This window comes from Lontra canadensis, unplaced genomic scaffold, assembly GCF_010015895.1.
Source record: "Lontra canadensis isolate GAN:19392208 unplaced genomic scaffold, GSC_riverotter_1.0 scaffold2, whole genome shotgun sequence".
Lineage (NCBI taxonomy): Eukaryota > Metazoa > Chordata > Mammalia > Carnivora > Mustelidae > Lontra > Lontra canadensis.
In genome coordinates this window covers 38,989,090-39,011,797 of record NW_022630996.1, presented here as the reverse complement: position 1 = coordinate 39,011,797, position 22,708 = coordinate 38,989,090, and the positions used below count along the sequence as shown (strand labels likewise).

The 22,708-nt window shown below is 43.1% G+C and overlaps 1 protein-coding gene across 2 annotated transcripts in view; it reads right to left on the bottom strand.

The window, feature by feature from the left end:
- Positions 1 to 22,708, bottom strand: part of SCRN1 (secernin 1) — a 54,427-nt gene that overhangs the window by 20,599 nt on the left and 11,120 nt on the right. For both annotated transcript variants that reach the window (XM_032872407.1, XM_032872416.1), the window contains exons 2-3: positions 13,988 to 14,147; positions 615 to 796 (exon numbers count right to left, since the gene is read on the bottom strand). In XM_032872407.1, the coding sequence (XP_032728298.1) occupies positions 615 to 796; positions 13,988 to 14,146 (341 nt within the window). In that variant the 5' untranslated portion in view covers position 14,147. The remainder of the gene's footprint in view (positions 1 to 614; positions 797 to 13,987; positions 14,148 to 22,708) is intronic.

Here is a 22,708-nt window from a genome sequence, read left to right as displayed (position 1 = left end):
TCAACAGCCCACAAAGAAGCCTCATATCCATTAGCAATCACTCCCCATTTTCCCATCCCAACCCCAGGCAACCACTCATCTACTTTCTACTACTATGAATTTGCCTATTCTGGACACCTCATGTAAATGCAATCATACCATATGCAACCTTTTGTGTCTGGCTTCTTTCACTTAGTATAATGTTTTCAAAATTCAAGCATGTAGCACATAGTTGGTTTTTATTACTTACTAATCTACTCTTTTTTTCTAACACCTTGAACTTCATATCAAAAGGCACACGTCAGGGCGCCTGGATGGCTCAGTCAGTTAAGCATCTGCCTTCGGGTCAGTTCATGATCCCAGGGTCTTGAGATCGAGCCCTGTGACGGGCTTCCTGCTTAGCAGGGAGCCTGCTTCCCCCCCCCCCCCCCCACCCACCTCTCTGCCTACTTGTGTGTGCTCTCTCTCTCTCTCTGTCAAATAAATAAATAAAATCTTTAAACAAAACAAAACAAAAAAGGCACATGTCTTCTTTGGGGGCCTTGTGTTACAAAATATGAGGTTTAGAGGAAAGAAACCCTATCCCCCTTCCCTGCCTATTTGAGCAGGTGTTTCAAAGAATCGTCTTGTAGTACCTGACCAGATCCATCCCCAATAAGGCTTCCGTCTCAGCGGCTGGTTCTCTGGCATTGATGGCTTCATTGGCTATGCACACACCATGCTCGTTGGCTCCCATTTCTGCCCCCCAAAGCCAAGCAGGTCTGCTTATCACGATGGCATGGGTCCTGGAGACTTGGTCGATTGAAATATAAGTGCACTGAAAAATGAAGACAGGAAAGAAAGGACCATCACCTGCCAGGATCCGCTTAGTTTCTACCCTGGAACTTACACTGAACCACCACATGAGTTACAAACAGACACCCCCCCCCCCCCAAAAAATGAAAGGCCTCAGGAACACCAGACTTCAAAACACCCCAAGTCTCAATGTAGCTCAGAGGTGTCTCTAGCGAGCTGCAGTTTCACTGATCAGATGTCCGTCTCTGTTTCAAGCCCAGCTGATCCACAGGGCTCTCATCTTCTTGAACCTGGCATTCAGCCAACCTCCGCCCCGAATAGTCTGCCTGGTCATTTCAGTAGGCACAGAGGGCACCAGCGTTTGAAATACATATAACTATTTATTCTCAGAGGCAAAAATCCTTCTGGATCAGCGGTTTTCAAACTTCTTTAAAGTTATAGCGCCCTCCTATAGGAGACACTTGACCTGGAGGGCTGACATAGAAAGTGGATTAAAGGGAAAATGTGTTGCCTGAAAACAGGGGTTCTTATGCCCCTAGCAATGATACCAAGGGCTCCCTGGAACCCAGTTTGACAACCTCCACAGCTGCTCTAGGGGTAGAAAAGGGAACATGATGATAGTATTTTACATTTAACTAATGCATTAAATGTTCTTTTATATGCCATGCTTCCCTGTCTGTCTCATCTGATTCACACACTAAGCCTGTGCAGTGAACCCATAAGGAGACAGTCCCAGAAAGGCATGTTTCTACTGTTGGCAGGACTGCAAGACACACCCCTTGGTGTGGTATATCTTACCTTCTCCAGGCTGCCGTGTCTCTACCTGGAAAACAAGTGGGCTACTCGAGATCAAACAATCTTTAGCCTCAGAAGCCTGCTTTCACGCAAATTCTTACATTGAAGCGTGAAAACAGTAAGCAGTCTAAGTGTGTTGAGGCAAATGGAAGACGGGGCGTGAGACGAGCTCACTCAGAGCCTAGCCTGCTGGTTCTTCCCTCTGTCTCTGCACACTGGGCCCATGGGAGAGCTCTTTTGCGGAAATTGGAAAGCCACTAAGCTAGGTTACCCCAAGGGTCCTCCTGACTCTGGCGTTCTATCAGTCTAGGTCTACTCTAGGTTAGACGCAGCACGGAATTCAGGGCTCTAAATTACACGGAGCTCTTTGGCTCTCAGGGGAGAATTTTATCAGCGGCAGCAAGCATTTACATTTTAAATTGGGCACGAAAGCCTCCGTTCAACATGGCCCTGGATCTTTTTCTGATTCGAGACCCAGTTACACTGAATGCAGCCTGGAAAGTGATTCTGCGTTGATTTTCCATAATCTCTAAACCTCAGGTAAGAGCTGAAACGCGTGTGGCATGCACACTCATTGATTAGGCGACACACATGTCCTCATAATTCACGTGAGGTATTGCTCTGCACTGGGATAATATTCATTCACTTGATAAATATTGGTAAACTTACAGCTAATTAAATCCAGAGGCTGTCAAGAAATGCTTGAGTTTTTCATGGCAAATTGATAGTAAAATACACTCTTGAAATGTTTTCCCCTATTCAGTTCCCAAAAGTTGTTTACTTTGAAAAACAATTCTGTTAGAGCAAAAACCTAGCCAAAGCAGGAAAAAAACTATGGTCCTCTGTGCTCTTCTAATTTGCAATTGAAATTTATATCTTATAATTGTGTTTTTTCATGTAAAAAGCAGTTCAGGCATTTGACCAATGTTTTCCAAAAGCCCTGTGCTCACTGAGCTCCAGTGACAAATTCTGTCTTGAAAAGAATGAATAAATATGGAAGGAATTTAAGATTTTTTTTTAAGATTTTATTTATGTATTTGAGAGAGCGCACATGCACACGCAGGGGGAGGGGCAAAGGGAGAGGAAGAAGCAGGCTCCCCACTGAGCAGGGAGCCTGACATGGGACTCCATCCCAGGACCCTGAGATCATGCCTGAGCCAAAGGCGGAGGCTTAACCGACTGAGCCACCCAGGCGCCCCTTAAGATTCTTAAAAAAACCTTTATGATAAATCTATACTTAAGGGCAGGAAGAAAGTGAAAATAAGAATGGGTTTATTTGCGGCACCTGAGGGGCTCTGCTGGTTAAGCACCTGACTCAGTTTCGGTGTAGGTTGTGATCTCAGGGTCCTAAGACTGAGACCCACATTGCGCTCCAGGCTAAGCAGGAAATCTGCTTAAGGTTGTTTCCTCCTTCCACCTTCTTCCATTCTGGTCCTTGTCCCACGCCTTACTCTCTCCCTGTCTCTGTCTCACTCTTTCAAATAAACAAATAAATAAAATCTTAAAAAAAAAAATAGACTGGGTTTCCTTATTTGTCTTCAAATTCGTTTTTACATGTTCATTTCCATTTTACCATTTACAGAGCACCAACCACACACATGGCACTATGTGCTAAGTACTGCTGGCAGATAAGGCAGTGAGGATGCCCAATTCCCGTCCTTTCAGTTGGGAAAGGAGAAGGTACACATGCAAATTACCATGGCCACCAGGCCAACCTCAGTAGCTGTCACCAAGGCCTGTCTACCTAACACACACTGCATCTTCCCCCTCCTTCCACCTTGGACATCTGATCAACCTGATCCTGCTTTTCCTTTTTCACATTCCATTCCACTTTCCCCTTTCCAAAATACTGTGTAACTGACTTGTGTACTGCATATATTGTGTATTATGTTATCTCCCCCAAATACAAGGTAAAGCTCCATAAGGGCAGGGAGATAGCTCTGTGGTTTAGCTCACTGATATATCCGAAATCTGGTACATGCAAGGCATCAGTAGATCTTTTTTTGAAAGAATGAATGAAGGGGTGAATGAAGGAATAAGTAACAAAGATCAGAGGGACACAGTACAGGTTCAAAAGAAAGAGGGAAATTACCCCAAGTGGGGGGAGGCTTTCTCAAGTGGGTGACATCTGAGTTGATCTTGAAAAATGGGCTAGACATCAAGTTATTCCAGAAAGAGGTAAGAGCCAGAGAGGAGAGAGAGAGAGATGGGGATGTCAAAGATGTGTTCATGGTCCAGGGGCACCCTCCTCTGTGACGCTCAGGGAAGCTACTGCAACAGCATTGGGTAATAGGACTGCAAGAGCTCAGTAAGTATTGACTGATAAAAATGTTGAAAATCGAATCCAAAAGACCATATGGTCTTCATAGGAGTTCAAAATATTTGCAGCCAACTTGACACTTTTTGGCCAAACTCAGAATGAGGAGGAAGAAAGGAGATGCCCAAGGAGCCAGATGGGCCAAATCAGCCCCTCCTAAACACTGGGCTGAAAGCCAAGGCACCAGATCCCCTTCACATGCTACAGAGCAGGGGGGCAGGGAGATGGGGAGATGGGAGATGCACCAAAGCCTCAGTGAGCATAACGCACACCCCTTAGGGCATCTCTGTTGTGGACTGCAGCAGCCTGGGCTTAACAAGGACCCTTCTGTGGCTGTAATTCGCACCCGCTCCATTGTGTTTGAGATGTGACTAATCACACCCAGGTCAAAGCCGATGGTCAGATGGTCACGCTTGTCTTGTATAGATTGGTTATCTAAAATCCCAGTCTGGAAGCAAACCTCATAAATAGGGAACATTTACAGAAGATGTAATTAGCCAGAGTTTGTAAAGTCAGCCATCTAGAACGTGAACTCTGCAGGCAGTCACTTCTTTTTTAAATAAAATTCACCGACCTTCACAGTCGCCACATCATTAAAGAGGTGGACAGTACGTACGATTTGAGGCAACAGAGAAGGTCTCACCAGGAAAAAAAAAAATCCAAACAGCACCTGAAATCTTCTTTCAGTGTGACAAAAACAATTTTGTTTCAAGTCAGAATTCTATCCAGATTTCTAGCAGAAAACAAAAAGAAAAAAGAATACGTTCACCACTCATGAGATCAGTCTTTCAAGGAATGGTTCTGGCCTCAGCTTTGGTGATGAAGCTATTTAAGAGGCCTGCAGAGAGGGGTGCCTGGGGGGCTCAGTCATTAGGCATCTGCCTTCAGCTCAGGTCATGATCCCGGGGTCCTGGGATCAAGCCCCACATCGGGTTCCTTGCTCAGTGGGAAGCCTGCTTCTCCCTCTGCCTGCCACTCCCCCTGCTTGTGTTCCCTCTCTTGCTATGTCCCTCTGTCAAATAAATAAATAAAATCTTTAAAAGAAAAAAAAAGTGGTCTGCAGAGAGAGATGAGCAAACTGTCATGCTGCCCTTCAGCCACTCCCAACCCTCTTTAATTAAACAAATCTGTCAGCTAGCACAACTTCTGGGTGCCAAGGCCACATAACAACCTAAGAATGTCCAGCGTGGGCCGCGTGGTGAGGCACGTTTCTAAATGTCAGCGAGGTTTTAAAGGTGCCGCCTGCACAGAGCCTGTCACTCTCTCAGGAGGCTCCAGGGGACCGGTGCCAGGTTGGAAGGTAGCAAAGATGAGCCTTGACAAAGCCCTCAAGACAGAGACAAAAGACGATTCTTCTGCAGAGCAAGCCCTTTCTTATTTTGCGTGATTGTGTTGAAAACAAAAAGCAAAATCAGCTTCATGCTGTTGCCTACCCTCTGTACATTCCAGCGTGCACACTTTCTGGAGATCACCCAGGGAAAGGGGAACAGAGACACACAATAGATGTTTCAATTAATGAAATGCAGCCATTGTGCTTCCTACTGTACTCAGATGGTGAGCACAACCCTGGCACCACCAGTGAAAACTGCTCTGAAATGAGCTGATGAGTCAGCCAGACTTCCTAGGGTGGTGCTTGGGGGAGGGGGGGAAAGCAGGGAAAATGGGACGCTTTGGAGGAATATTTTTAGTTTTAGAAAATTTGCAACTCTAAGGCAGCATTTCTAATTATCACTGAGGTTTTGGGAGGTTTGTTTTTGTCTTTTTTACCCCAGTGTCTTACCTGCTACTTGACTGGTTTTTGAAAATGTGCCCTTAAGGTTCATTATGATTCCAAAAAGAGACAAAAAAAAAAAAAAAAAAAAAAGTCAGCCACATTTTAGAAGAGCTGCTTTTTATTTCCCTGAAGCCACAAGATCTTTGAGAATGGGCAAGGCCTGGGGTCGGAAACAGGAAAAGGGGACACAGCGAAAGGAAGGAAGGCCCCTGCTGAGCCACGCTTGCTTGAGGTGAGAGCTGGAGACTCCTGGGGCCAAAGAGAGCAGACAGGAAGACAGGCACGCAGTCTCTGCCCATGGCACGGAGCTTTGCTCAGCTCTCTCTGATTCCAGAAAAACCTGTGCTCTCCGACTGTATAGGAGAATCTTCCGAATTTAAAATTCAGACACTCTCCCCTGCAAAAGACATGTCCATCCCACAAACCACAAATAAAGCTGTCATCCAGACCAAGTCACTAACAATGTTACTAACTCTCATTAATGGGTAGTTTTCTATTCTTCCTACAAGTACTCTTATCCAGGAAGAAAAACGAAGTGGCTACCAACAGCCTGCCCCAAACTCTGAAAGTTGTACCTGGAGATACTGAACTCATATAGAACTTCAGATGGAGGAAAATATAAATAAAGTAAAACTCATTTTCCCAAAAAAAGGGAAACAATGAAGACTTTAAACTTTAAAGGAAGGGGTAAAATGGAGATGAGGTTTATTATATAATAACAAGAAACTTTTTAAAAGCATTATGTGTCATATCTGACTTGGCTATCAAGAATTCTGTCTCAGCTGAGAGTTGCTGGAGGGGCGGGGGATGGGGGATGGGCACTAAGGAGGGCATGTGTTAGGATGAGCACTGAGTATCATATGGAAGTGATGACTCACTACATTCTATTCCTGAAACCAATGCTACACTGTATGTTAACTTACTTGAATTTAAATTAAAAGAATAAAAGAATTGTGTCTCCACCAATTGGGACAGAATTATTCTCTGGGGCACCAAGTATAAATCATATCAACTTTAACTGAAATTCATTGTTTTCTCAGTCTTCTTAATGTTGGATCACTTGTTTCTTAACTAGAAGAGTCATCCATATAAGAATAGATACACATACCCATCCACAGGCATGCACACGTACACACACACGTACACACACCATGCACTCACAGAACATCATAATCCAGGAAATTATCCACCGGCTTCCTCAACACTCCTATCTATAGGAAGAGGCAGGGTTTGAGGAAGAGTCGAGGCGAGTTCTGTGATGCACAGGGGTACGGCATCCTCAGAGAGGACAAAGGGCCTTTCACAAATGGATATACATTTTATCTATCCTACTCCTCATCCAAGAGTGATTTTGTTAAAAACAAATAACCAAACAAACAAAAACAAAAAAACTCAGAATCTGTAAGAGAAAAACTAAAGAACATAAAATAAAATGCAGCCATCTTCCAACTGTGCAGCAAAATGAAACTGAGGAGTGTAATTTTAGAAGCTGGGGAACTCTGTTAAGGGACCCGATTTCTCATCCTTCAACTTTCAAGCAAAGAGAACTTGCTGTAGAACGGAGGATGGATGGACAGACGAAGGAAGAGGAAGGGGTGGGTGAGTGGATGACTTGGAAGGGAAGACTGCCTAGAAGGATGGGCCAGCTGGAAGGGGAGGCAGGTCAGCAGATGAGTAATCAGGATGACTTTTAGTACAGAGTTATTCCCAGAAAATGAATTCCTGGAACCTCAGAACTCAAGTATGAGGTTTCTAAGGAAACTGCAGACTATGTAAGCTTGAAACGTCGTGAAATGGCTAAGAAATAGATGGGGTTTTATGAAAAATTCTCACTCTTCATAGTTTAGAAAAATAATTTCCATATGCTAATGAGAGCTTTTGTGAAAATTACATGATAGTTGTTAGGGCTCATAAGCCTAGCTATGGAAAAGAACCCATCATTCTGTACTTGGGAAAGTTACAGGTGTAACTATAAGGGAACTAAAGGAGTAAGAGTAAATTTGAAAAGCAAATTTAGAACCATATGATACAGACAGGAGTTTGGGATCTCAGACCTGGGGTCACAGAATCTCTCAACCCTAGTCAATTCTTTAAAAAAAAAAAAAAAGAAAGAAAGAAAGAAAAAAAGAAAAGAAAAGAAAAAAAGAAAAAGTACTCTTCACAATGTTCTCCTTAGAGTTTACAAAGTACTTTTAAATGTTGGTTCCCATGTGCTTCACAAAAAACTCTATAAGGCAGACACAGTGGGTTTTATGATCCCTATCTGGCAGTTGCATAAACTGAGTCTCAAAGAGGCTCAAAGACCCAAGATACAGTAAATGCAGAAGGCAAGACAGGAAGCCAGGAACCCTGCATCTGGGGCCAGACTCTTTCCACTGGTTTCAGGCAACTGTAAATTTCCGATTTATAATGGCAGAACATGCATAAAGTACTACATGTTCATAGAAGGAGGGCAGGCTGGGGCACCTGGGTGGCTCAGTCAGTTAAGCATCTTGACTCTTAGTTTTGGCTCAGGTCATAATCTCATGGGTCATCAGATGGAGCCCCAAGTCAGGGTCCACACTCAGCAGGGAGTCTGCTTGAAGATTTTCCCCCTCTATCTCTCCCCCAACTCACACTCAAGTTCTCTCTCTCTAAAATAAATGAAAAGATCTTAAAAAAAAAAAAAAAAGGAGGAGGAGGATTAGGAGGAGGAGGGCAGGCCAGAGGGAGGTGGGAATATTAGTATTCGGGCTTTGAAAGATGCCTGAGTCTACCAAGCAGATGACAAGAGGGGAGAAGAAGGACCTTCTTAGCAAAGGACAGAATGAGTAAAAGCACAGATAAATACAAAAGTGGGTTATTTGTTCAAGGAATGATGAGCTCCAGTGTGGCTGGAGCCTACGGTACAAGCTGGAACAGAAAAACTAAGAATGAGGATAGAAAAGTAAGCCAGAAACTGTACAACTCTTACGGAGGGCAACTAGTACAAGAACAATACACTTATTGGAAGTGTATCTAGCGACTATACATGCATGTAGGTGGGATGACTCATGTTCAAGGTTCTTCGTGGCTGACTTTCTGGACTAGCAAACAGTCCCAGTGTCTACCAACAGAGGACTGACTGAAAAGTTATGGGACAGCTCCACAATGGACGACTATGCATCTGTTAAAAAAAAAAAAAAAGAACAATCTCTGTGTATAGATGTAGAAAAATCTTTAGAAAATATTATTAAACAAAAAAAGCTATAGACCTTTTTTGTGAGTTTGGAATTTTATACTTAAAAAATCAACTTTCACAAGACAAAACCAGAGAGGGAGATGAACCATTAAGAGACTTTTAATCTCAGGAAACAAACTGAAGGTTGCTGGGGTGTCGGGTAGGAGGGATGGGGTGGCTGGGCGATGAACATTGGGGAGGGTATGTGCTATGGTGAGCACTGTGAATTGTGCATGACTAATGAATCACAGACCCATACCCCTAAAACAAATAATACATTATATGTTAATAAATTTTTTTTTAAAAATCAGTTTCAGAATAATATATATTATGTGCTACCTTCATGAAAAAAGTAAGAAAATAAGGCTAAATATTCATATTTGCTTGCATTTGCATAAGACACTGAAAGGATGTGTAAGAAATTAATAAGAAGGGTTATATGGGATGGGAATCAGAGTGACTGGTAATAAGGGGTAATAAGACTGCTCACGTTAACCTTTTTAATATCACTTAATCTTTGAACCATATGAACATGTTACCTAATTCAAAATTACATTAAATTACATTAAAAAGTAACTTTACTTTTTAAAAAATATTCCAAATGAGTTAAAAACTATGTCCATACAAAGACTTGCATACGGGGGGGTGGGGGGGGAAGAAGGGCTAAAAAAACAAAACAAGACAAAACAACAAACAAAAAAAACAAAAAAAGTTAAAAAAAACCCAAAACCTGCACACAAATATTTGTAACAACTTTGTTCATAATTGCCAAATCTTGGAAGCAATCAAGATGTCCTTTAATAGATTAAAAGAAAATTAGACCATGGTTCATCCAGACCATGGGATATTTTTCAGCGCTAAAAAGAAATGCACGACCAACCCAGAAAAGGCCTGGACGAACTCTGAAAAAATAACTACTAAGTGAAAGAATCCAGTCGGAAAAGGCTACACACCAGGATTCCAACTACATGACATTCTGGAAAAGGCAAAAAACTCTAGAGACAGTGCAAAGATGAGTGGTTGCCAGGGGTCAGGAAGAGATAAATGAAGAGGAGGAGCACAGAGGATTTTTAGAGCAAAGGAAATACTGTGTATAATGCTATAATGGTGGATAGGTGTCATTACATACATCTGACAAAACCCATTAAAATACACAACACCAAAAGCGAAACACAATGTAAATGATGGGCTTTAGTTAATAATAAATGTCTCAATGTTGGCTCATGGATTATAACAAATGTAACACACTAACGTAACATGTTAATAACAGGGAAAGCTGAGGGAGGCCCCAGCTTTCCCAGAGTTATATGGGAACTCTCTGTACTTTCTGTTCATTTTTCTGTAAACATAAAACTGCGCTTAAAAAAAAAAAAGTGAAGCCTATCAATTTTAAAGAAGAGAAAGGGAAAGGGAGCCCAGTGCCAGCCAGGAAGAGTTCTGAATGGCATACAAATCAGCCAAGACTCTGATCCTATAAACACAACCGTTTTTAAACAAGGCAGTGACAGAGTTGTGCTCTGAAAATCCTGGTGACCCCACAGGCTGAAGGATCTCTGAAAAGGAGAGCCAGGGACCAATAAGCAGATGACAGCGGAGCGGAAGGGAGATGGGGGTGGGTCTGAATGATCAGGGATCCTAGGGAGGAGATGTGAACACAGGACCGGAAGCAATAGGACTTGGTGGCAGCCGTCCCCAAGCATCTAGGGATGCATGGGAAAATGAGGGTCAGAGTTTCCCTCTGGTCTCTAAACTATGGTGCTGACAGAGGAAGAGGAACGAGATGGGGAAAATGAATTTGGTTTCTGACCTGTCATGTTATTTTATTACCTGCAGAATACAGATGTGGAAATGTACAGAGGCAGCTCCAAACACAGGTTGGCAGCTCCGAAAGGAGGTCAGGTTGTCTTGGAAACAAATTCTGGTATGGATCAAACTGCACTTGTTTATGCAAAGGGACGTCACTGAACTTCCAGCGTAGGTGAGTGATTACACACCACGTGTTAACAAGGGAAAGCAATCTAGTCTACTTTCTAGCCTGATTGTACCCATGAAAGGAAAATACTGGGTTTTTTAGCCTATCCCTCCCAAAATTAAACACATTTTTCTAAAATATCTATTTCAGACATATTTATAAATGGCTTTTGTGTGATCCTGTGGTTACTATGGCTACTAACAAGTGACCCCAAGATTTAGTGGTGCAAAACACCATTTATTATCTCATGAATTCAAAGGGGCAGGAGTTTGGACAGGGCGCCACAGGGACGGCGTGTCTCCACTCCACAGTGTCCAAGGCCTGGAATCGTCTGAAGGGCCATTCACTCAAACATCTGGCGGTTGGCTGTGGGTTGGCACTGGCTGTTGGCTGAGGGACTTCGGTTCCTCTCCATGTGCGCCCCTCCCTGTGTTCTTCCTACATGGGCTGGTTTGGGCTCCCTTCACCGTAGCTCCTTCATGCTTAGGGCCAGACCCCAAGATTGAGAGACTCCATGCCCAATTCTTCTATGGCTCAGCCCTGGAGGTCACATGGCATCACTTCCACCAGGCTATGCTGGTCAGAGCAAACGTAAGCCCTCACCAAAGTTCATGACCCTCACCAAGGTTCATGACCCTCACCTCCCCACCGAGGCATGTTCATCATACTGTACCAAGTGCATGTAGGATGGGATTTGGTGCAGCTATCTTTGGGAAATTAAATCTGCCCACGGGAAAATCAAAGTGTTGTTTCAGTGGGTATGACTCTTTGAGAAAAAGGAACATTGAGGGAAGACAGACAGGGGAAGTCAAAATAACTCAGACCTGCAAACTTCATCTATGCCCAGTGCACTCGGCTCCAGGAAGGGAGAAACATTCAAATTCAAGCAACATGGACATGGAAACATGAATGAATGAAAACCCATTTAAAAACTAGTGTGATTGGGCATGTGCGTGGCTCAGTGGGTTAAAGCCTCTGCCTTTGACTCAGGTCATGATCCCAGGATCCTGGGATCAAGCCCTGCATCAGGTTCTCTGCTCAGTGGGGAGTCTGCTTCTCCCTCTCCCTCTGCCTGCCGCTCCCCCTGCTTGTGCTCTCTCTCTCTCTCTCAAATAAATAAATAAATAAAATCTTTAAAAAATATATTTAGGCATTGCAACATTTAATAAATAAAATAAAACCTAGCACAATCACCAGAAAACCTAGCACTCTTCTCTGCCTTTACGAAAGAAAAGTCCGGAAGTTTAGGGGCTTGGACCTGTTAGTGGCACAGCACAAGAGGAGAGCGGTTCTGAGAAAGTTCTGTGAGACACAGGCTGTCACTGCCCCAACCGCACACAATCCACACCCCAAGTCATGCTCCGTGCTGCCAGCCGCGTCCCCGCCTCTGCTCCATCCACCTAACACAGCCACTCCTTACAGAGTTCTGTTGCTCTCTGGTGCTGCTTAGTTGCCTTTAAAGGTTTGAAACAGTTAAAAAGATTCAGATAGGAAAATAAAACACACATTGATGAATACCCTTTTAAAACCTAGCACAATTACCAGAAAAAAATCAGTTTATCTTGAACGCATAGAACGCCAATGAGTAGAGGTTTATGTCAGTAGAAAGAGCTCGTTAATTTACCTGCCCCCAGTTTTTTTCTCTACATTCTTCATCCTTTAACAAACAACAACCATTGAAACACACACACACACAAATGAATACGCCATAACCAAGAAGTTTATTCTATGAATGCAAAGATAGTTCAATTTATCATATAAACTGAAAGAAAAAAAATCCAGTGATTATCTCCATATCACTGGTGGGGAGGCGGGGCGTTCAACAAAATTTAACACCTATCCTTGAGGGTTTTTTTAACCAGTAAAAATAAAAATTGATGTATACTTGTTAACACAATAAAACTATGTAAAGCTCAGTCCTAAAGCCAATGTCTGAGTGACTAGAGAATCACTAGAGGCTGCCCCACTCAGGCCAGGAGCAAGACAAAGAAAACCACTATTGCCACTAAATATTAACGCTGAATCCAAGCTATCAGGCAATCAGATAAGAAACCAGACATGTAAGTACAGTCAGACTTCCTCTGCTTATAGGCATTGATAACAATAAACCTGGAAAACCCAAGAGAATCAATGATAAAAGCTGACACAACCAATGAAAGAATTTAGTAAAGTAGCAGACTTTAAAATTGACATCAGGCATGGTGAAAGTTTGACGGTACACTCCGGGAATACGGAGAAACAGGCATTGTTCCATCCCTAGCAGAAATGCAGAAGGACACCACCTGGGTGAGCAAACCAGATTAAGTCCAAAAAAATTACACACTTACTTACTCTGTGACCCAACAATCCCACTTTAGGTACCTATCCCAGTAAAGGACCGACAAAGACAGATTTTTAAGCACTCAAAATAGGAACTGATGGATAATCTTCTACCATGATACAATACATAAACCAAGACCAGATATTGTGACCGATACACCAGGCTATCAGCCCCTCCAAAATACAACAACATATCTGCAATAACAAAAGACTGGAAAAACCACCCAGATGTCCAGCAACCTGGGACTAAACCATGATACCCATAGAATGGAATGCTCTGTTCAGCTCTAAGTGAGGAATGAGGAACAGGACCTCTATTTATCACATGGGGTGATCTCTAAGATATGTTTTTTAAGGTGAAAAAAGAAAAGTGGAGAAAAGCGTACACGGCACGCTACCATTCATCCAAGAAAGAAAAACATATGGGACAAAGGGGCATGTGTGTGTATGTGCGTGTGTGTAGTTTCTTACATACACAGGTAATTTTTAAAATGGAAGGAAAAACCAAAAAAACTTTCAAGAAAAAGGAAAAAAGTAAGTAGAGTAAATGAGACAAAGAAAGATACCAGACTTCTATGAATACACCTTATTTTATACTTTTGACTTTGGAACCATGTAAATATTTTACTTACTTGTAAAAGAAGGGCTAGAGCCACGAATGTAGTATTAGTCCCCATGTGATCCTGTTTTTAAGGACACGAACAAACTTGCGTGGGATCAGGAATCAACAGACTGACATGGCAGTTCTGACCAGTGAGCCCAGTTAAGGAAAGGTGCGCTGAGCCAAGCCAGAGGAAGGGAATGAGCGCCAATGAGAGACTGTAACACGGGACTTACCTCAACCTTGCTCCCGGGTTCATGATCAGCAGCCGAGAAATACATAACCTCCTGTACTTCATCCCTGGGCCGAGCTGAATTTTTCCCAAACACCACCAGCCCGTCCTTAGCACGTGGTGGGAAGGCCACAAAACAGTAACTCGGAGGAGCGACAGCCATCCTGCAAAGAGAGAGAATGCCAGGGACGGCCTGGAAGCAGTTGTGACGTAGAACATTCCAGGAGTGAGTTCTTCAAACACATTGCATCAGAGAAAATAGTTTTCACATTGAACTGTGTGCAGCTCGCTCATTAAGGGATCCCAGCTGGCACATGAAGTTGGGCGCCCGCAGTAGAATTAACACAGCCACCGAGACCAGATAGTGTTTAGTACTCCATGGGATTAAACAAGCTCAGATTTGCAACAAGCTGCAGTCGGGGACAGCCAAAAGCGCAACGACGTAAGAGAAAGGAAAGGAGGTTATTGTTCCCCGCAGAAAACACAAACAGACTGCAATCTGTCACAGTAATGGAAAAATAAATAACTACACTTGTAACATTGCCCAATGCAAGTGTCTTGGATCTAGAGTTGTGTGGCTTGCACCTAATGGATTTTGGGGTTGTGATGAGGAAATGGGTCTAGAGAGAAAGTGACAGATACGCCCCCTATTTTATATATTTTTACTCCACCTCAACGACATGATGCTCAGGGATCTCTTGGTTCTCCTCCAACCTCTCCAGTGCTGCTGGGCTGGCCTGTTCTCTTCAACCTGGCCAACAAGCTTCCTCACTGCTTTATTCCTCTCTCCTCATTTCATGCTCCTTTCTCTCTGGGAAAGCTCATCCATGCCCATTGGTCACTTATGTGCCCGGGACCTCCACAGTCAATCCCAACCCATTCTTTCCTTGAGCTCCAGACCCAGAGACCCAAATGCCTTCCTGATACCCAAAGCTGATTTCTTCTTCTTCCCAAACATCCGAAACTCAAAAACTATCCTTATCATCTGCTTCTCTATTACCTAGCATATCACCAAATTCCACCTGTAGACTTGATCTTCTAAATCCCTTTGGGAAACTCACCACTTCTCCCCATCTCTGCTACCACCACTCTGCACCAGCCCACCATGTCTAGCCTGGATCCCCATAATAGTCTCTTAAGGGGTTACTGCATAACCTCTATTATTGCTCCTCCAAAACATTGGCACACAGCAGCCAAAGTGATCTTTTTAAAAGAAAATTTGACCATGTCAGTCTTGTCACTATGCTTAAAATCCTTCAGAGGTTTCCCACAGTTATTAAAATAAAGACCAAAATCTGATCAAGCTTGTGCCTCCTCCCCAGCCTCACCTCCTGCCACTCACCACTCACCATTTTGCTCTCTCAACACCAGCACCGAGGCCCTTTTCCAGCCCCTCTGATCCTCCCAGGGCCTTTCCACATGCTTCACTCCTCTCTCTGAGCACTCCTCCTTTTGTTCCCTATACCAAAACCACTTTTTCTAGTTAACTTCCACTCCCTCACGTACCAGCTCAAATGTCAGTGGAATTTATGTCACTGTACCGTATGCATTCATAGAATTCATAACGAGAAACCTTTCTCGTTTATAGCAAATCTTAATCTGAAATACTTACGTAATTATTTTATTACCAACAATCAATGATTGGTCTTTCCCCCCTAAGTCTAAGTTATATGAAGTGGGGGGCCATGTCTCTTTTGTACACCACTCTAAACCCAGCTGTACGCAAGGTCTTCTGCAGGGCAAATTTTCAAAAAATAATAAACAAGTGCTCTTTTCTTCTTTCTTAAAACTGAACCCAACCATGCCTCTGTATCCGGCTAGAATGCCCTCCCATTAGTCTGTGCATATCCTTCAGGGTCTGATTCAAAATCCCTTTCTTTCAGGACGCCTTCTATAAAGGATTCTGTCATTTTCTCAGCATCCATATGCACTAAAGCACCCAATTTGTTCTGGGATGATATGTATTTATTGCTAGTAAATGTACTGCTTCAAATGTTTCAAGTAAAGATCCCTGAGGGCAGGGCCCAGACCACCCAACTAAGCAGCCCCCTTCTCAACCTCCTATTATGGGCACTCAACAAACATTATCTTTTAAACTCTCATATTTGTGTCACCCATTATCCGACTTAGGTGTGTTTTATTTTACGATCCCAAAATATGAGTCAGAAGGAAAGCAACATCCTCAGCAAAGCCCCTTGGGATTCAAAACTCAGCCACACCACCCACTACTGTGTGACCTCGAGCAAGTCACCTCACCTCTCTGGGCCTAGGTTTTCTCTTCTGCAAATGTCTGGTCCCAGCCCATAAGTTTATCATCAGATGACATGATGCTTGAGAACAGATATGGCAAACTGTGGAGGCTGCATGAGTGTAAGATATTTTATTTGAGTTTTGATTGTTCAAACAGAGCAGCATCTCAACATTTCTACAGGGCAGGCCAACCAAAACCATCTCACTCATAACTGGAGCAGCTATCGAGTCACAGAGTCAGTCACTTTCTGAGTTTGAAACCTTCTTTGTGAGAGACCCTATTGCTATGTCTGCATCCAGGCTGTTTCACATTAGTCTGTCCCTGTATACACACACACACACACACACACACACACACTCACACACACATTGTGCAGGGCAGGCCCCTCTGAGGGTACTGAGAAGCATGGGAGCTCAGAGCTCTGAAAATCATTCCCCTCCTAGTGCAGAAAAATCTCCCCCCCACCCCTTTGTGAGAAAGAAAAGGCAGGAAGATAAAGAAACTCCAATTCCTTCTCCCTTGATCCTTTCCTAGTTCAACAAAAACGCCATTATCTTCAGACTTGAGGGGTAGGCAGCAATCAACCAAGACTCTGTATGTGTAAGAAAGACCTAGAATAATTGTAAGATAAAATGCATTAGTAGTGCGTTCCCAGGATTTGAGGGTGGGAAGAATTGCTAGCTGAGCCAAATAAAGTGAAAACCCAGATAAGAAGGTAGAGAGAGGGTACATTCACCTGTGTTTGTCTGCCTCCCACGCGTCATAGGACCTCCCTTCCTTCTCCATCACTGGGTCATTTCAAAAGAGCTAGTGTCTCATCTACGAGCAGAACCTTACCTTACTTGGCCCTTAAAAATAGTAGCAATCCACTGCATTTATGAGCACCTATTCTGTTCTTCAGCCAGGACATCTGCTTGGTTAGCAAGTCATAGGAATCAGGTGATCATGATCTGGATGTAGGCGACAGAAGCCCAGGGATATGTGGGCCCAGAGAGGCTGGCTTTTCCACTACATCTGGTGAAAGACCAGGAATACCAGAAGGGAACAGAATTTTAATGTCTATTTCATTTTATTTTATTTTTAAATTTTATTTATCTATCTGACAGAGATCGCAAGCAGGCAGAGAGGCAGGCAGAGAGAGAGGAAAGGAAGCAGGCCCCTCACTGAGCAGAGAGCCCGATGTGGGGCTCGATCCCACGACCCTGAGATCATGACCTGAGCCGAAGGCAGAGGCCTTAACCACTGAGCCACCCAGGTGCCCCTATTTTTTTTTAATGCTAAAGGAACCAGCAAACTGTGTAACATATCCAGCAGCAAACTAGCCAAGAAAAATTGTGCATTTTTCCTGGATCACCATTCTACACACTGACTAGCCTCAGAGATGACTTAGCTGGATCCTCTTCCACTCTCTAGAGCAGTGACTCCCAAAGAACTTTCTATCTTGATGGAAATGTTCGAATGTTCAATATCCACTGTCCAGTATGGTGGCCATTAGCTCCATACAGCTATTAAAGTACAGTTAGTGTAACTGAGGAACTAAATTTTTATTACAAACATTAACTAGTTTAAACTTAAATAGCCACACCCAGGAAGCAGGAATGCTATAATATAATATGAACAGTAGTAGCCTGACCATTTAATTCTTTCTGATTTTTTCATATTTTCCTTTAACTTCCAATTTCTCTACAAGTATTTATACTTAACACAAACACAAAAATGATTTTTCAAAAATAAACCCAGTGGTTAGTACCAATTCGGGAATTTTATTTTATTATTTTTTCAAAGATATATTTATTTATTTGGCAGAGAGAGAGGATGGGCAGAGTGAGAGGGAGAGACAGACTCCCCAGCTGAGATCATGACCTTAGCCAAAATCAAGAGTCAGACACTCAACCAACTGGGCCAGCCAGGCCCCTGGAATTTTATTTTAAAGAAAACACTTTGGCTTTACTTCTATGTCTTGATACATCTAAAGTTTCAAAACTGGCAAATTCTTACGATTTACAGTTACGATGCCATTTGTTATTGAGGTATAACTGACATACATCATATTAGCTTCAAGTGCACAACATAACAATTCAGTATTGACCACACTGGTCAAGGAATGTTTTTGCTTGTGATCAGAACTTTTCAGATCTACTCCCTTAGCAATTTCAAATACGCAATACAGTATTATTAACTTTAGTCACCATGCTGTACCTGACATCCCCAGGACTTTTTTTTAATTATTTTTATTAACATATAATGTAATATTTGCCCCAGGTGTACGGGTCTGTGAATTGTCAGGCTTACACATTTCACAGCACTCACCATAGCACATACCCTCCCCAATGTCCATGACCCAATCACCCTCTCCTTACCCCCACTTATTTTGTAACTGGAAGTTTGTGCCTTTTGGCCACCTTCAGCCATTATGCCCATCCCCCAACTCCCAAGGATGAAATTTTTAAATTCAGCATTATTTACAGTTATTCTCTGATACTTTCTTCTACTTTTTTCTACCACCTGCCTAATTCAGAGTTGTTCAAGGAGTACATAAATTTTCCTTCAAGGCCTCTTAATAGCACTATCTCCTCTGTTAAGGTAAAAAGAAAAATAGGCCCTTCAGGAAGTAAATTCTCCCCTGACCCTGAGATGAAATGCTTCTGAAAGTTATTTAGGGAAACTGCTTTTTGTTTCTGTTATTGTCAAAATACTAGTTAATATACCAGATAGTTACACTACAAAAGAAAAAAAAAATCTGACAAGTTGACTCATCTATATATTTTATAAAGCATACATTTGGAAATGTTTGTTTACAAGATTTTTATAAATTATTAAATTCTTCATGCATGACACAAGAAACTAAGACTTTTTTTTCTCCTTTTCCCTCAGTAACCTTATATAGTATTATGATGTGATACTCTCCTCCACAAAGAAAAGTAAGCTAAAATTCAATGAACTCCCAATCGCACATGCTAAATAGAAACTTACTGCGTGAAAAAGGGCTCATCGTTTATATTTAGCTTTGGAAAACAGTCTGCCATTTGATAATGGATTTTTCTATCATAATACTCTCTACTTAAACCAGCATTAAAATGAGTAGACAGAACTCACTCAGAAGTAAAGCCATGATGGCTTTTCAAAAAACTTGTTTGTTTTAGAGTGCCTGGGTGGCTCAGTCAGTTAAGCATGTGCCTTCAGCTCAGGTCATGATCCAGGGGTCCTGGGCCCCAGCTCAGAGGGTGGGCCTGCTTCTCCCACTCCCTCTGCTCGTGCTCCCTCCTGCACTCTCTCTCTCTCTCTCAAATAAATAAAATGTTAAGCAAAAAAAAACAAAAAACAAAAACTTGCTTGTTTTGAGATGCAATTTGTAAACCATTTTCTGAGTCATGGGGACCTGAGGAGGGATGGGGAACAGCATTACAAACCAGGCCTGAAATGGAACCTAAGTGTATTTAAAGCTGTGTTTTCTAAATAGCATGTTGTGGCCCTTTTGAGGGTTATGAAATCAATCTAGTGGATAGGATCAGTGTTTTTTAAATAGGCAAGCATTCTTTTTTAAGATTTTATTTATTTATTTGACCGACAGAGATCACAAATAGGCAGAGAGGCAGGCGGGTGGTGGAGGGGGGGTCAGGCGCCCTGCTGAGCAGAGATCCCAATGTGGGGCTCAATCTCAGGACCCTGAGATCATGACCTGAGCCAAAGGCAGAGGCTTAACCCACTGAGCCAGCCAGGTGCCCCAGCAAGCAATTTTTTAATAAAATATATGCATCATACTTAATACGGGTAAGTGTTGTTACAAGAAACTTTAATTTGGGGCACCTGGGTGGCTCAGTCGTTGAGTATCTGCCTTCAGCTCAGGTCATGATCCCAGAGTCCTGGGATTGAGCCCCCGCATCAGGCTTCCTGCTCTGTGAGCCTGCTTCTCCCTCTCCCTCTGCCTGCTGCCCATCCCCCTACCACTGTGCGCACATGCACGCACGCTCTCTCTGTCAAATAAATAAATAAAATCTTTAAAAAAAAAAAAAAGGAAAGAAACTTTAAGTTTGGGTATACATATATAAACATATAAGTGTGTGCAGGCACTGGGTTGAGATACAACATTTCTCTTACTGTGGGTCTCAAGCAAAAATCTTTAAAAGCAACAGCTTAAAGGGTAGGTCTACTGAATAAGACTTCTTTGTGATAAATACCAATTAGGATTCTTGCCAAGTTAGCGATAAACTAATAGCTACCATTAATGAAACACTCCAATTCAACTCCCATCGACGGTTAAACTGACAGGCATTTCCTAAGATGTACTTGCTAAGAATATTTTAAAGTACATTTGTCTGTAACCTGTACTGTATATTTTCTCAAACTGGATTATTTTTCACGTTCTATGCTGCTAGAAGACTGGAGACTGAGAGAAGGATGCGAGTGGCACTTATTAAAACATCAGGTAGCTGGTATTGCTTCTGTGGTGGAGAAAAGGAGTCCGATTATTCACCATCTGGAATGGCTCATCTAGCTGGTACTTTCCTTCTCCCAGCCCCCAGCTCCAGCCACGTCTCTGTATAAGCTGCCCGGCTTCCCTTAGATGAGCCCTGTCCAAGAGAAATTTCCGGGATGTTCTGCATTTGTGCCATCTAATACAGTGGCCACTAGCCAAATGGAGCTACTGAGCACTTCAAATATGGCTAGCGCACCAGGAGCTGAATTTTTAGTTAATTTAAAATTAAATAGCCAACATTATACTAAGTGAAATAAGCCAACCACGCAAAAACAAATACTGTATAATCTCACTTGTAAGAGGCTCCTAGAAGAGTCACATTCACAGAGACAGAAAGTAGAAAGGTAGTTGCCAGGGACGGGGGAAGGCGGGGTGGGAATGGGGTGTTGTTGTTTAATAGGGACAGAGTTTCAGCTCTGCAAGCCAAAAGAGTTCTGGAGGTTGGATGCACAACAATGCGAATATACTTAACACAACTAAACCGTGCACTTAAAAAGTGTCATGAAGATGGGAAATTTATGTTATGGGAATTTCACCCGCACTTAAAAAAATTTTTTAACTCAACAGCCCCATATGGCTAGAGGCAGCGGACCCGTAACCCCACAGCTTCAGGGATGTTGCTGACTGCTGTGGTGACGTTCCCCGGAGCTGGGTCTAACCACCACTGTCCTCCTTATCAAGCTTCCTTGGGGAGTCACGGCTCCTCCTGGGAACGAGATGCTCGAGCGTCCCTGGGGTTCCCTGCACAGGGGCTCATGTTCCCGCTCCGGCTGGGGACCGCGGGAGGGGTGCAGGCGTGCAGGGCTGGAGCGGGGCACCCCTGTAACTAGGAGACCACCTACAGAATGTCTAGACTAGGAGGGAGGAAGCTGCAAGTGAGAAAAGGTCTTTGTCCTCAAGCCCAGTGAGTTGTTGCTGCAGGGCACGAACGCTCTGTGCCCCAGCTGAGCCGAGGGCGCTTTTCTTCGCCTGACTGCCAAACTGCCCTTGCCCCCTTCTGTCTCAGAGCAGCCCCAGAGTGGCTGGCCCTCATCAGCCACCTTACCCCGTAAGAAAGCCTTAAATTGCCTGAGAGGAAGCAAATGACTGTCTCTATAAGCTAGAGGCTTATTAACTGTCACGCGAGGAACGGTGACAAAGTGCTTTTACTTGCACACAAAAATGAAACCCAAATGTCCAGCAAGCTTCCTTACTCTGCGAGCTCCCAGTCTGACCGAGCAGACTGGGTAAACATAAATCCAGGTTCTGTGAATTACCAGCCTCCAGAAAAGCCAAGGAGATATTATTTTATTATACTCTTTATTGATAAATTCATTTGATTATTGACATTTCTGCTGAAGTGAAAACAGGACAAAGAAGAGGCACTTATGAATTGGCTTTTCTGTTGTGGATCTACTGCTGGGATTGTAGAGAATAAATAAGGTGTTTGGGAAAGGAATTATCGAACTAGAAATTGGATGTAAATGCTAAGCGAAACCGATGAAAGGCTCAGCAAGCTCTGCCTAGAAGAAAGAAAGTGTTCTGTTGAAAGTTCAAGATAGAGCAGAAGGCTTTGGGAGCCCACAGCCAGGGAATTCCAGTTTCTAATACTCAATGCCTTGAATAAGGAACTATTTCACATAATAAGAACTCGAAAAACGTTTGTTGAATAAAGGAAGGGGAAGGGACATAGCTATATTTTACCTTCAATGAGAGAAAAAGAGCAGGAACATCTCATTTTGACAAGGTGCTCCCATGCTGTGGTTCAGTCCATGGGAGTCTTATTTGACCATGCATCAAAATCACCTCTGGAGTTTGTTACAACGGCAGATTCCTAGACACACCCTCCCTGTAGATTCTGTTCAGCAGATCGAGGCTGTGATTACAGGCAGGAGATCTCTAACGAGTGCCCAGGGGATTCTGATGCAGCCAGTTCACACCTGTGTGTGATACCCCCTGGTGCAGATTATTTAACTTCTTCACTCTTCAGAAGCATTACTCATTTTTTTCTGCCTGGC